The sequence below is a fragment of the Cataglyphis hispanica genome, chromosome 2, assembly GCF_021464435.1.
Source record: "Cataglyphis hispanica isolate Lineage 1 chromosome 2, ULB_Chis1_1.0, whole genome shotgun sequence".
Taxonomy (NCBI): domain Eukaryota; kingdom Metazoa; phylum Arthropoda; class Insecta; order Hymenoptera; family Formicidae; genus Cataglyphis; species Cataglyphis hispanica.
Window position 1 is genome coordinate 8,449,164 of NC_065955.1, and position 15,702 is coordinate 8,464,865.

Below are 15,702 nucleotides of genomic sequence, written 5' to 3' on the forward strand. Positions count from 1 at the left end.
ATAAAAATAAGTAAATAATATTTTCTATATATATTTAATAAATGCTAGTTTTTTAAATTTTTTTTTAATTTCCGAATTTTATATATATATATATATGCATATATATATATATACACGTGTGTGTGTGTGTGTGTGTACAAGAATACGTAATGAAAGAAATAATAATAATGATTGAAGACCGCATAAAAAAGTTGTAAACGTCATAGTTTCACGAGATTATTTTTTACTGAGAAAGCTACTGAGAATCTAACATTGAAAAATACACACCCTATGTGTATCATATAGAAAGTAATTGTATAAAGTCACGAGTTTTATTTTTTTCTCTTTAAATATATTTCGACGTCACTTACTGTTAAATTATATTGCTCCTTTAAAAACTTTCTTAACATTAACAATCTTTTTATGCTATATCTTCAATCGATCAGTCATTGATTATCGTTCTCTTTATTTAGATAGCACATTTTTTACAGAGTGACAGTATATGAGTAGAGAGGACGAACCGCGTAATACATTTTATATGATCTTTAATCGATCATATTTTGTCAAAGTGACGGCTTTAAATTATCTTAATATATGATTAATCGCGAAAAAACATCTTTGCCAGGTCACATGCTTTGGACATAAAGATATCTTGAGTATTTTTTTACGTCATCGAGATTCTTTCTCAAATGAGTTCTCTCAAAGAAGAACGACATTATTTCTTAATCGCTCTTAAAATTTGAGTATTTATAATTTTGCGCAATATAATTCCAAAATTCACACGTTGATTTGATAATTAGTATATACAATTAATTACACAATAACAATATATACACATAGCCGTATATTAGAATGTAAATTAGTTATTTTTTTGCAGCACAGCGTATCTCAAAGAGTCGTCAAAGATTGCAATAGGAGTATATGTAAGAGCTCCTTTGGAATAAATATTTTATTTAACAATTATTTTGGAATCAATAAATGGCGATTAATTTCCTTTGATTCATTCTAAAAATCTTTATCTGTCCAGGTAAAATCTGTCATAGGTTTAATCAAATAAAAGAAGCCCTTTACATTTTTCTGTTTTTCGTTTGATTCACATATTTTATCTATAAGAGGTATTTTAAAAGTATTTTAATCAAATAATCTGGATATTCTGCTAGCTACAGATTTTGCGACAATGAATTTGATTTACATTTAACGAAATTTTTTTGATAGGCCTCCAATTGTCGCAAGCATTTAAATTCTTTGTTATTAAAAATATCTTAAGAATATACTATATATTATTCAAAAAAATATATTTTTTTATAAAAGCTTAGTTAAAATTAATCAAAAACACATAAAAGACTTGCTTATTTATTTTGCAAGAAACTTATAATTTTTTAAATATTAAATATTTTCGTAACTATAAATACTTCGCCATAAAATAATCGCCATTTTTCTGCTAGCTTAATTTCTGAAATTTGTGATTGAAAATACACATCTAGCGATTCTAAACGAGGAAATTAAAAATTATGTTAAACGATCTTGCATCAGCTGAATAATGCCCAATGATCGCGAGAAAAACAATCTCATGAACATTTATATTTCACATCGATTAAATGCGTTCTTAAACGTGCGATCATTAAAGGGCAGCAGAAAAGATGATTTTAATTTGCAAAATCGATTATTAATTTTGCCAAAATTTTACAAGTTTAAATTAAACGAGTTCTCTGAAACGTGCGATTCGGGTATCAGCAATGTCTCTCTCGCGCTTCTCCTTACCCCTTTGCCCTTTTCTCGTGTCCTTTCGTCCCGCTATTCTCTCCTCCCGCCTCTTGCGCCAATTAACGTCGCTGCCTGTCCGCAAGGTAATTATTGAGCCTCTTGACGAATCCGCTCCAACCGGCCCGATCGATCTCGTCGAAGTTCCGTTTGAAGAAGCTATCGAACGCGGTATCGATCTCGTCGATATTCCTCTTGGAGAAACGATCAAACACCGATCGGTCGATCTCGTCGAAATTACCTGGTTGCAAGCTTATCGCGCCGAATCGCCTACAATAATGGCCATATGATAGCATGTTATGCACATATCTGAGAGTAACTTGTTTATTTAAATACTTTACTTTTCAGTCGGATGTAATATAAGATAGAAATATAGAGATGAAATTTATTTTTTATTTTTTAAAAAAGCAATAAAGTTTCAGAGAGAGATATATTTATAAAAAATATAAATTAAATGGACTTTTATCGGGACGCACTTTTTAAAACATAAAAACAAATTAATATGTTAAAAATTGAACATAATTTCCTATTTTATTTCTTTTAAGATAAAAACTGTTATATAATAATATCGCGTACAAGTAATCTCTTGCTGTGAACGGCAAGTAGTTACGGTCAAAAATATTCAGACGAGGAGTTATTGCCAGAACTGGTCAGACATGAAAGAAATGTCAATACAGTCAGCCGCGAGAATCGAAATATGATCGCACAATTCTTTTTTATTCTTTTTTCTTTCAGCGAGATCGGACGAACATAATTGAATATCTGCAATGATATTCTGATATCAGGAATTTGTAAAAATGGCGATTAAACGAAAGGGCGATAGCCAGTAACAAAAGTTTTATCGGGGCACTATCTAAAATAACAAGAGTTTGAAAAATTGGAAAGAGAAGAAACTTTTACACAATTGTGTGTGACGATAGATTTTAAAGGCCGAAAGTGTTATTCAATATCAGAAAAACTACGAATGACGAAATTACTTTTTTTTAAATTTTTCTTTTTTCATCGTTGAATGAAACTTTTGTTATCGCAAAAAGGATTGCGTAAACAATGCGTATTTCACCTCTGATTTTAACGTTTCATCTTTTTTTGCAGGATCAGGTAATCGAATATTTACAACGATATTCGTCGTCTAGCGTTTGTGAAAACCTTTGAACGGAAAGGCAACGATCAACTTCGCGTTTGTGGTAGAGTTGTCGGCAGAAACGCGATCAAAAAAAGCGAATATATCGAATTCGATAAGGAAACTGAACCCCTTGCGTGTGACCCTTTAATAAAACGACACGTGGCACTTTTATCGTTGGGACAGGTAGAAAAATATGTAAAAAAGTGACGAGAGATCGCGAGAGGAGGAATAAAGTGTGGCGAGCTATGTGTATATGTATATAAGTCAAATACAACTGGCAATGTGATGGTTGTTTTATTTCGTCGAGAATAATCTCGATCAAGTGGGGAAAAATCGCGCTGCAATTCTCTTGAAAAAAAAAGGGAAATAAAAATAACATTTACACGCCTGAAATAAAAAATCCCCAAAAAATATTTTTATTCGACGAACCACTGAAGAAACAAATTCAAAAGTTCTCTGTCTTATTCACAGAAAAGATTATGCGTCTCTCTGAAGAAGAAATAAAATTTTTTTATGTGCAACATTTTTATGTACTAATGTTAATAAAAGTATGCGCATTAAATCGAATCGAAATTAATACGCGGTTCTAATTTATAAATTTGAATTAAAACTTTTGTTTAATTAATCGCGCAAATTATAATTAAATCTATTTATATTCCGTTTAATTAGTTTTATTTTGAGTTATCTGCTCAATTTTCTAAATTTGTTTCTTTGACAATTTTTGGATCTAATTACTGATTATGATATTTCAGTCTGTCCGTAAGAATATTAACGTAGACAAAGGCGCGAAAATTACATAATTTTGATTAAAAAAAAATAATACACAAATAATTTTTTTAAAGAAATTTATACATACATATAATCTTTCGATAACGTCTTTTCTATAAAAAAATAATTATATGTCTATTATAGATTTAATTTAAAATATATCTTTGTTTCATCAGATTTTCTCGAAATATATCCTAAGATAAATTCTGAAAGATTTATTTATAGTTTAATATTTAATGAATCAGCCAGACAGATTAAAAATTTGTTTCATAGAAACCTTTCACTTAAATAAACTTACATATTATTATTAAATATCATGTAAATGCAAATCAATAATATATATAATAAATACCGTCTTACCTGAGAGGTACGTATCTTTTGTTTTCACCAAAGGTTGCCCCAGATAAAGAATCCAATCCTCGACGTGTCTGCCGCAGTAGATAACCATCTAAATTGCGGTTGCCTGCATCTTGAACATTTTAAAAAACTGTACTAGATCTATGTATTTTAATGTAGGAGACTGGATAATATATTCAGAAAAAGACACGAACATCAAACGATCTGATTGAAAAAAATATAAATACGTGAGTATATAGAATTTTATATAGAATTATTCTTCCGGCTTTATGTTTGATAAAACAAAAAATAAAAAAATATAATATCAATACTCGAACATTTGTTTTTTTTTTTATAAAATAATCAGTCAGTCCATTTAATGATTATTATGACTAATATATTTTTCACGCATTTGTGGATCAAATGTGTGCATCATAAGTAAATTGAGAAGTTATTTTTAAAAGCAACGCATAATAATTATTTGAGAGAAAAAAAATTCTCATTTAAAAAAATATAAATTAGAAAATTTAAGCATCTTTTCTAATAATGTATTAAAAAAGACATATATTTTCGAATTTAATTTATGAAAATAATTTAAAAATCTTCTATGTATATTATACATATATAAAATTAATGTATCTTGTTTCTATATAAAATATGCATGCGTATATATAAAAAGAGAGAGAAAAAGAAATAAATATAATAGGAAATGTAATGGAAAAAATAATTTAATTAAAATGAAGATAAAAGAGATATTAAGAAACAAAAAATAAAATTATGAATTAAATTTTATATTTTCCATACATTTTCCTTTTCCGGATTTAACTTCCCAATTTATTATTATTTTGTGCGATTTGTTTAAATTTTCAATTATATCAAAATAAAGAGAGAGAGGGCGTGTCTTTCGTATGCATATTTATTGAATATGATTAATTGATTCCAATTTCTTATATAAAGTATACATAATTCTTGAACAATTAGAAAATCAGAAATAATGTCGTAAGGAATAAATTTAATCATTCCTCGCATTTACGATCATTTTTAAACTATTAAATAAATTCTTCCTCTTCATCTTCAGTACATTTCTTTGGATTCAGTTCAATCAGCCCTGCTTCCCACAAGATTTCCACTGTCGATTTACTCAATGTTTTTCAAGCGATTGTTGCTCCTGGCCCGATCCAAACTTTGCGCTAATTGCATCTGTCTTGAGACAGCTGCAACACTCTGTGCAACGGATTGATCAACATTCGAAGAATCGACGCTTCTAACCAGATTTCCACCGCCGATTTGATCCAGATTTCTCACAAGATGTCCACCGCCAATATGATCAAGATTCCTCGCAAGCGATGCTCCGCGGATCTGATCCAGGAAATCTCCATCGTCAATCTGATCAAAATTCCCCGCGAGCTGTGCACCACGAGTCCAGTCCAGACTTCTCAGAAGATGTCCACCACCAATCTGGTCCAGATTTCTCACAAGATGTCCACCACCGATTTGATCGAGATTTCTCACTTGGTGCCCAGTATGATCTAACAGTTTATTCTCTTGATCGGCATTTGGAGAATTAAGGATTTCGTCATGAACAACAATTCTATCTCGGATTGCATCGAGTAATCGTTCATCATTGGCAGAATGTTGAGCCAAGCGATTAGTTAGTTCATCGATTAATAATTTGAGTTGTCTGTCAGTATCTCTCACACGGTATTCATCGACGTGCTGATCCAAGTTTCGTTTAGTTGCCTGATTCGCTCCTATAATAATAAAACAATAATTAATGTAGTTCTGCATCGGGTATCAAAACCGATATTATTTTGGTGAATGCAATACTGAATATTAAAATATTCATACGCTGTTAATTACACCGCAATCTTCAATACTACACATGCATATTGTATTAAAATGATTAATTAATAACTATAAAGAAAGAATAATATAGAAAGCATGTTTTTAAATTTTGCATCGCGATATGAATTCATCAAAATAACATGCTATTGGTTTCAATTTTCGTTTTACATTTATCAGTGATATCAATTTACGCTCGCAATTCATGCAATTATGCTATGCGTTATAAGTTAATGCTTGGAAGGCTATGATTTGTTGAAAATTAAAATCATTGTTTAAATATAATGTTGAAAATATACAAATATTGTTTAGATATGATAATTAAATACGATAATACATGCAAAATTGTCACATTGATTAATATCATCATTTGATTAAGAATCATTGTTTAGAAAAATATCTGTTAGAAACAATACAATCATTTTCTTCGATTTTCTTATCGCGCGATGCTGTGCTATTTTATACGATAATACATGCATACGAGTTATAATACATGCCATTAAAATCGTCGAAGAACCGCGCGTATGAGACAAACTTTATCGTGCAGCAGGAGTTTGAGTAAAAGTTACGGGAGACCTAAGTGCGAAAGCATGCGAAGCAAACATTGTCGTGGCATGCGCGAACGTAGGTGACATTAACGGATTTTCATGCCTAAACTGCTAATTACACGCTTACCTTCTATCAACACCGGCTCGTCGACGATCTTATCGATAATCCGCGTGTACGTCAACATTTCGCACGTGACAATTTTCTGCGCGCTTGACACTCACGCGAATCTCTTTTCGTTGCGTGATTTACGTGGATAAACTGATCGCAAATCTTCCCACGTGTATCATACAATGGATGATAAAGCGAAAATATCAGGGTCGAAAGGGTCGAGATGACAATGTGAATAAATGATGCGTAAATGATTAAGTTAGGAGCATATGACCGTCAATCATATCAATATTTCATTGCTACGAGCTCGTTTATATGTATATGAAATATTAATACAATTCTCAAGTATTAGACCGAAGGAAAGGGAAAACAGGCTTTATCATTATTTAATTAACACGTATCCCATAAGGATATTTGTATCGTACGGTAATCTTACAGAAAATCGATTTAACAATAATTTGTGTACGAATCGATATTCTACATTCTATTTAATTCTCCCAGTATCTATTTCTGATTTATTATTGAGAAAATATTTCTGTGTATATAAATTACTCTTTTTTTTTGCAAGAAAATTCGGAAATTAATGATAGGTGTTGTATGTGATTATTTTGCTAAAACGATGTTGCTTGTTCATGTATTTTTTAAATTGATGATAAAGTTTAACGCTAATTGAATTGAATACGAACAACCAATTTAACGATTACATTTCTCGTGTTTTGTATTTCCCATTAAATATAGATATCTTGCAGAATGACTTTATGTTTGAATCGTAATGCTTTATAATCGAACCATAAAATGCAATCAGAGGGATGATCGCGTCATAAAATCACGTTTCTATGACATTTTCTATCTATCAGATAGCCTTTGGTGCATTCAAATGCTCTACAATCTATTATTTATTGAATCTTGATAATCCGATTTCATAACAAGACAATGATTAGTCGACATAACGTAATGCACTCTATGATATCGGATATTCTAGCGATCATATAAAATAAAACCGCGTTATTTATGAATAATACAAACACAAATTGAAGAAATTTGAATTCTACAGCATTTAATCTTATTAGAAATGTTAGAAGAAAATTTATATTTTATATATCATTTTCTTCCAGCCCTTTATTTCTCTTTCTTCCTTAAAAAGCTTTAATTTTTAACAAAATTTCTTTATTTCTCTTTTTTTCCGGAAAGCATTATAAATCTAGAAGCAGTTTTTAAGTAAATATATATATAATTTTTATGTCTTTTCTGTATAATTATATAATTATATAATTTCTGTATAATTATATCTGCAAAACAAAATATACGATGTTCGGTAAACTGAAAAATTTCCTTTTTTTTTGAAAAGATTTTTTCTTCTTTTAATATTTTCCTTCCGTAATAGTTATATATTTTGTCTTGATTAATGTAATTACTTAATATTAATTCATTCCATAATTTTGTGATATGGTCAAGCTATTTCGGGCGATATGCTAACATAATGGGTCGACACTCCTTTATAATTAATTAATTAAAAAAAATATATATAATATGCTATAAGCAATTAAATATATCGGACAATCTAACATTCCGTTCATAGATAGCATAGTATAAAAGTAATACATCAAAGGGCAAAGGCTCACAGTTTACGTAGAGTAGCCTCAATGCGGTATCGATCACGCATGTTTTTTTTTCCCGGTGCAAAACATAATTCACTATAATTAGCCGATGCGTACACTCGTCAATATATGTATAATATATTTAATATATATTCAATATATTTAAAATAAAAGCAAAAAAATCAATAATAGTGACAAATTACATTATAATACGTCAATCGCGTGTACTTGCAAAAAATTTATGGCCAAGTATAAAACGTTTCTCTCTGAAAGTAGGATGACCTGTGTTTTTCGGCTTTATTTTATTGTGTCTGCTGATGTCCGTGGCGTGATAAGGTGAACGGATTTTAGACGGAATTTATTTATGTATTTATTGTATTGACCAAGAGCAAAGAGAAAGAGAAAATGTATCTAATTTGTTGCAACTGTATATATGGTACAAAAATTATTTATCAATACATTTAAAATGCAGGTATTTACAACTTTTATTTTTATTTCTGTATATTTATTTTATTTCAAATACTGTCATCGATTTTATTTATAAATCCAATCTTCTGATGAAAAGAATAAGGAAACTATTATCTACGTATATATTAAAGACAAGCACGCACGCGAAACAAGATTAAAGAAATTTGGCTGTGACATAATAAAAAAAATTTTTAATTAATTTTAAAAAATGAGAAAAAGACAAAAAACATTGATTAAAAATAATATTCATAATAAATTATCAATATTTATATGTTTTAGTTGATTTAAAAAAACATCCATTTTAATAAGTTGCAATATTTAAATTTTAGAAAACTACTCTCATCATTTATAAATAAAATTTGTATGTCTTTCTGTCTTTAGATATTTTCTCTTCTCCCTTCCTAATGAGTAAGTCAATTATTTTATATTATACTCACTGCGATTTTCCAAGTATCTTGCCACAATTGCCAGATCTGCCGGAGATGCATACGTATCCTGTTGCACCGCGTTTGATACACCCTGTAAGCAGAAAATAAGCAAAACTTTTTAATTATAGCCACAAGCATCTTGGTTTTATTACTAATACAACTATATGTTGTTTGAAAATTATATTTTATACTATGTACATCAACATTCACGGTAAAAAATGTAAAAAGGGCACAAGATTATATAATTTAACTTTATTATTGATATTAAAAAGTCAAGAAATCAGGTAGAAATTTTACATGAATATAGTATTAATAAGAAAAATAAAAGAATTTTGAGAATTTTGATGTATATAAATTATATAAATATAATAGATGTTTTGCTTTATTTCTATATGGTTATTAATTTTTTTTATAATTATTACGATTATTATCATCAGTATCAGTATAATTATCATGTATATAAAATTGTGTGTTTAAAATCACAAATAATTTTTTATGCGCCATGTGTATTAAAATATATTCGTGTTACGGCGTAAAAAAATATGTGTATCTATTTATCTTTTAAGATAACAATTGCAAAATGCTTTGCATCGTGTATCATTTATTTTTTTATTCAAACGTCGCGATATATCTATACTGACAAACTTGATGTATTTAGATGTGGATCAAAAGCGTAGGATTATTTATTCGCAGCAAAACACGCAATTATTCACTTCGACATATATATTTCAGTATTTATCCAACATCGATAGGATTAAACGAGCGTTGCAATACACATAATATTGGCCGAAAAAAGAGAAAATTGATTTGCGTGTATGCATAATGCAAAGTTGATCACGTGAAAAATTACCGACCACGTGCTAAGACCAATTCTCGGCATGTCGACGGCACGTGTTCGTTAGCTTTTTCGCGATATCTTATCGAGCTCGCAGCGAGAATTGCATTATGCTAATTACAATTTCGTTCGTCACTTCACGTTCGTCTACTCGGCCTTACTACCCTACAAACCATCCTTGCGACAGGTGTATAATATAAATTCCCGACCTCGTCTTCTAATTTAGCTTGAATTGAAAGTCCATCATGATGGTCGATATTGTACAGACATTCGCCGAGAATTAACTCTTTCATATTACTCTTTTTATGTATTTTTTTCGTCGTTGTTGATAACGTTTCTCTTTCATATTTTCACCTCTTTTCGTTTGATTTTACTTTATTCACAAGTAGAGTTTAAAAATTGAATTTTGTTACAGTGGAGAGATTAGAAGCTATCCATTTATAAGATATCTTGAAAAGAAAGGAAATTTTTCTTTCCTGTCAAAAACATATGTTAATTAATTATATGTTAGGTTTTGCAAAAACTTTTCTTATTCAGAATATTTTTTAAGTTATATAATTAAGTTACATAATTTATCATTGTATAATTTATATAATGTATCATATTAATTTTAATTTTAATACGTCCTTTGCAAGACTCGAAGCAATAGTTAATTTTTTAAGTCGACCTTGAATGCATCCTATATTTGCAGATCGATATATTACCGCTACGGCTTGTCATTATATCATTTACTTGACTCGCATGAGTAATTACGAACCTTAAGGTCGTATCGAAGGTTTCGTCTTTGTTCGATGAATTGCCTGCTTTTTTTTTATTTCGATCGAAAAGTGTTCTTCCATTCTTCGAATTTATCGATTATTCGCGACCTTAACATTTGACAAAACTGAAAGCCATGCGTTACACGAGCATTGATGTATATTCTCTTTCTCTTCTCCCTCTCTTTTCGAAACACGACACATTTTAGCGATTCAATTGAATTTCATGAAAAAGCTTTTTTTTACTAGCTACGAGGCCTTCCGGAGCAACTGCAAGAGATAGAAAATGAGGTTTCACATGCGTCGTAAAATGTACCAAAGGATAGAAAATTTTACGGATTTAATTTTCCTCTTAAAATCTCGAACGGTCGACGGCGACGGCGTAACTTCGATCGTATCCCCCCGATGAAATCGCGTTTCTCATCACGCACCGTTACTTACAACGCGAGATACGTATATAGTAACTGGCGAGTTGCAGTTCATAATTGAACAGGTTAATGAAGTTTTGACCTATTTTAAATAAATAACGAGGGAGAGCAATCAACAAGAAATTAAATGCTTTCTAGAAATAGCGCGGTGCCGTATCAATCTTATTTACGACAATCGTGAAACAAAGATCGCAAAGGTTTCTGCATAGAATGAAGAACGTTGGTAAAAATTTTAATTTTTCGAGAAAAAGTCTATGTCTACTAAATATACAAAAAGACTGCAACTGCAAACTTTATGAAAAATGATATCGCCGTTATGTATTAATATTGGAATATTAGATTATCTTCGGGGAAATATTTTAAAAATTATGTAAATCTAGAAGGACAGGTTGTATGTGCGTATGCAAAGCGTACAAAAAGATTGTAACTGCAAACTTCATGAAAAATATAATACCGTCATATATACATATATATGTTAGGTATATAATATAATATTTATGTCACGTATATACAAAAAAAATAAAAAAAAGTCTCAGAAATTATATCAAGCTAAAAGAAAGATACACATACATAAATATATACACAGACATACATATATGTTAAATATTTTAGTAATAATTAAAGAAACTAATCAACATAAACATAGTGTTTATACAAGTGCACACATGTTTTCATTCTCAAAAAAAAATATTAAATTCAATTTATTTCTTTTTTGCTTAAATTTATTTCTTGCCCAATTTATTTCTTTTTTGCCTAATAAAAAAAATTTATACTTTTTAGAGTAATAAATCATGAGAATTCATATTTTATTGTATAATGAATCTATTTATAACGTATACTAAGCAAAACTATAACTGTACTTTTATATAATTATTTTTCTGATTAAAAATTAATAATTATATATAACTATATTCTTAAAAAAAAATTACACAAAGTTACATAAATATGCAACATTTCTTTCTGTATGAATCCGTATATAAATTCCATTGTGTGCGTGTACGTATATGAGGAATTGGGATTATCTCTCCGTTGATGCTTAATGTCACATCGCTCAACTATAAAAATGCAAAAGAGAATCACGATTTCTCTTTATGAAGAAGAATAAATTACGAGAACGTATAATACAAATATCGATATTCTGGCGCACACATGCGCCGTCATTTTATAAGGCGAATCCAAATATCATCCCAGGTATACATATCGCGTGGCTGCCTCATGGGCACCATTAGTATGCATGGGAAAACTTTTGCGTGCAGAAACGCATATATCCGGACTGCGACATATATTGTACATCATCCAATCTTTAATCCGTACATCGGATTTGCGAAAGCTTCGTCTCGCGAGCATCTCTTCGTCTCTCAATGTAATCGGCTATCGCGAATGTCCTTGCAAATTACAATCTCGCGTGTACGCCCTGCGTACTTGCTTTAAGTTTTTGCATTAAAGATAGCCGATGGTATCGTCGAGTAAAATATGTAGAAGAAAGAGAGAGAGAGAAAATTTACAACATTTTATAAGAAAGGGAAATATATTATTTCTCTCGATGTCACCCCAAAGAATTTTCTCTCGCTCTTTGGTCAGATTCAACTTGCCTCCTCCTCGCTAGAGATAAATGTCACGGGAACTAAGCTGTTGCTATGACAAGATTCGAATGATAGTAATGTGAAGCTTAAGTCAAAAACTATTTTTTTGCTTATATATTTATATTTTATCCGAAAATACATATAATAATTTATGTTAGTGGTAATAACTAAACAAGTAATTATTAATAAATATATTATAAATACATTATTCTTCATTATTTTTTTCAAGAAAAAATTATGATTAAAATAGAGTTTCTGAGTTTTATTTTTACATACTCTCCTTATTTTTACGATCGATCTTCGCTTATTCCACTTCGCGGCGGCTCGAAAGTGCGGTGATTTCATTTTTTTTTTTTTCTTTTATCGAGAAACGCTGCCGAGATTACTTCAATCTGCGGAAGTGCGAAATGAGAGTGGCAAAGTGCAGCTTTCTTCGATATGTCGCGACTTCGTGGCTTATCCCCGACCGGAGAGAACAGAAACGAGGCGAAAATCATTGAACGCAGTAATTTCGCGTGGATAATGTCGCGGGGAAAGGTCATGACACGAGAATAGCGTGCGCGAGAGAAGACTATTTGGCGAGAAGAAGAGCGCACTTCGCCGAGAGACGGTCCAGATCCGGATGCAACAAGTTGCGAACGCCAACTAGGCGCATCGCGCTCCCGGCATTATCAGCGATAAGAGTAAAAAGAGAGCACAAGAGACTAGACACAAACGTCCAAGTTCTCTCCCGGAGAGGTTCGACGGGTAGGATTAATATAAAGCGCGGGACAATGTAGGTAGATCTTCGAAGCGAAATCGCTCCCGTAATTACACCGTGCAAATTTGCGCCTCTCTTTGTTACGCTCGTTCTTTATAAAAAAAGAGAAAGTTTCTCGCAAAAAAATTCCGATCTCCCTTTTATTTACAGAACTTCTTTATTTAATTGCGCGGCTATTGCCTTTTGCCGGATATTAAATATTGCTGTCGTGCGTAGATAATCTGTATTAAAGTGACATTTTGAAATAAAATTGTAATTATTTTTTAGAGAAATTTAATAAGAAAATAATTTAATACTCTAATAATTTGATACTCTTATTGTGTCGTTATTATATACAATCAATTTAAGTATAATCATAAGCGTTAGTCTAATAATAGTTTAATATTAATTAATATTAAATAAAATTATTGTTTGAATTTTTGAACATGATAATATATAACAATTAATATAACAATTTTTTGTAATTTTAAAACAATAATGTTGACTCATTTTGGACAGTTAATTCCATCATGTTCAAAGCAATGTACAGTGTGACGCCTTTTATCATTCAATTATGTTCGCTATAACGTGACAAGATTAATTATATACCGGTGGCGCGTATTGTCAAATACAATTCAATCTCGTTTGCGTATAATACGCAATTGACGAAATCAGCGAATAAACAGCTATTCCGATGTAGTGCTCATTCATGTTATTACTCGCAATTATAATGATTTGCAGCGTGAATACACGCCTGTTGCATGCGCTTGCTGCAAATTAAAGCATACCAATGATTTCGCGTCTTCCAATTTAATAACCGTATTAAAATTAATAAATTTATCTCTAATGTAAATTTGCAAAATTTCTTTTTGTATCACAATAATAAAATAAAAAGAAAAATACATTTACTTTTAAAATAAATTGCCTTTAATTGTGTGTGTGTGTGTGTGTGTGTGTGTGTGTGTATATGTAAAAAAACTTTAACTTTAAATAAAATAATTTAAAAAAACGCAATGAGGATTGCTATAATTACAATAATATTTACGTAGACATAAGTTATGTGCAAATTTGCGCATATTTAATTTTTAAATTTTTGACATTGTTCATCATTGTTAACGAGATAAAATTTTGTTATTTTTACGGTCTGTTTATTTTTGCCTTGATTTCTTTATTACGCATGCATATATCGAAATGCTATTGCGCAATAGAGAAAATGTCACGCAGATTTTTAGTTAAAAAATCCATCAATACGTGCAAAATTTAATTGATATTTCTAACGTGAATTTTTTTATATATTACAACATAAAATATTATTTTTACATGTGATATCTATATTCTCTTATATAAAATTAACTCTTCATAACTTAAAACCTAATTACGCCTAAAATCTCTGAACAATGTATTTTATTCAATGTTTTCTTGAAAAATTTTTTTTCAAGTCTATAAATATGCTCTCGAACAAATTTCTCTTAATTTTATTTGACGAGAGGTTTAATTAATAACAAAACCATAAAAAAGAATAAAAACATCTTTCGGCTTAATCACGAAATATAACATAAAATCCGTTAAACGTACAAAATGTTAGATTCTGACACTTAAATATTTAAAGATTTTATTTTACAGAGAGTCAAATAAAAATTGCAATTAAAATTGCATTAAATGTGACGCTGACAGGAATAATATATAAATAAATGAAGGGTGCTTTACCTGGACGGGTCCGGCTGCAACCGCGTAAGCGGCCACACCGATGAAAGCGATCGCGATCGATGAGGAAACCGCCATCACGCCGCGTTGTCTGATATATAGGGTGTCTGTGATACCAAAACAAATGCTGGATGACTGTATCTTTAAGAGAAAATTGTGATCTGTCGCTTGGTATCCTTAACCCGTGGATGCTCACGTCGTGAAAAACGCGTGGAGTGCCCCGAGTCTTGTGCTTCCATCAAATATATAGAGGGCTGCGTTCCCCTCCTGTTTAGGAAGGGGCGCAAACGTCGCGCAGACGCGAGCACGCACCTTGACGGCGATTAGACACTTTTTTTTTATTTCTCTTTTATGCAAAAGACGATTGTATGTGAGATTATAATAAATTAATACACACGAGCCTATTTCGAATAAATAAATAATACATGAGTTTAGTATTTTCAGCAACGTAGATATAAATGTACGAAATAAAAATAAAAACTGCGCATCATTTTCCTCGCGATAAAGTTGAGATATGAAATGAAAATCTTTTTAATTATGACAAATTTAATATATTCTGCATTTAATATCAATTTTGTAAAAATTCTCTATCTCTCTTCAATTTTTTTTTATTTCTCAAATATAAAGCGACAATCCAATTTTATAAAATTACTCTAGTATTAAAAAAATAATTGCAATTACAATGTTTTGTTTTCCTA

The 15,702-nt window shown here is 30.4% G+C and overlaps 1 protein-coding gene across 2 annotated transcripts; it reads right to left on the reverse strand.

The window, feature by feature from the left end:
* Positions 1-425: 425 nt before the first annotated feature.
* LOC126859102 (orcokinin peptides-like) lies at positions 426-15,209 on the reverse strand. 2 transcript variants are annotated; one of them, XM_050610062.1, is made up of 4 exons: positions 15,008-15,209; positions 8,970-9,051; positions 3,992-4,100; positions 426-2,010 (listed from the first exon to the last, which is right to left on the reverse strand). In XM_050610062.1, the coding sequence occupies exons 1-4, from the start codon at positions 15,080-15,082 to the stop codon at positions 1,803-1,805; spliced, it is 474 nt and encodes a 157-aa protein (XP_050466019.1). In that variant the 5' UTR covers positions 15,083-15,209; the 3' UTR covers positions 426-1,802. The 2 variants fall into 2 exon arrangements, with proteins under 2 accessions (XP_050466019.1, XP_050466018.1); XM_050610061.1 differs by lacking the exons at positions 426-2,010; positions 3,992-4,100 and adding an exon at positions 4,884-5,718.
* Between the last annotated feature and the right edge of the window lie 493 nt (positions 15,210-15,702).

Bases quoted from the DNA above. Each gene is read 5' to 3' on its own strand.
- LOC126859102 (XM_050610061.1), bottom strand. From the start codon at position 15,082: ATGGCGGTTTCCTCATCGATCGCGATCGCTTTCATCGGTGTGGCCGCT. The intron at 9,052-15,007 runs GTAAAGCACCCT...TTCTGCTTACAG, and splicing joins TTGCAGCCGGACCCGTCCAG to GGTGTATCAAACGCGGTGCA. The intron at 5,719-8,969 runs GTGAGTATAATA...TTATTATTATAG, and splicing joins AAGATACTTGGAAAATCGCA to GAGCGAATCAGGCAACTAAA.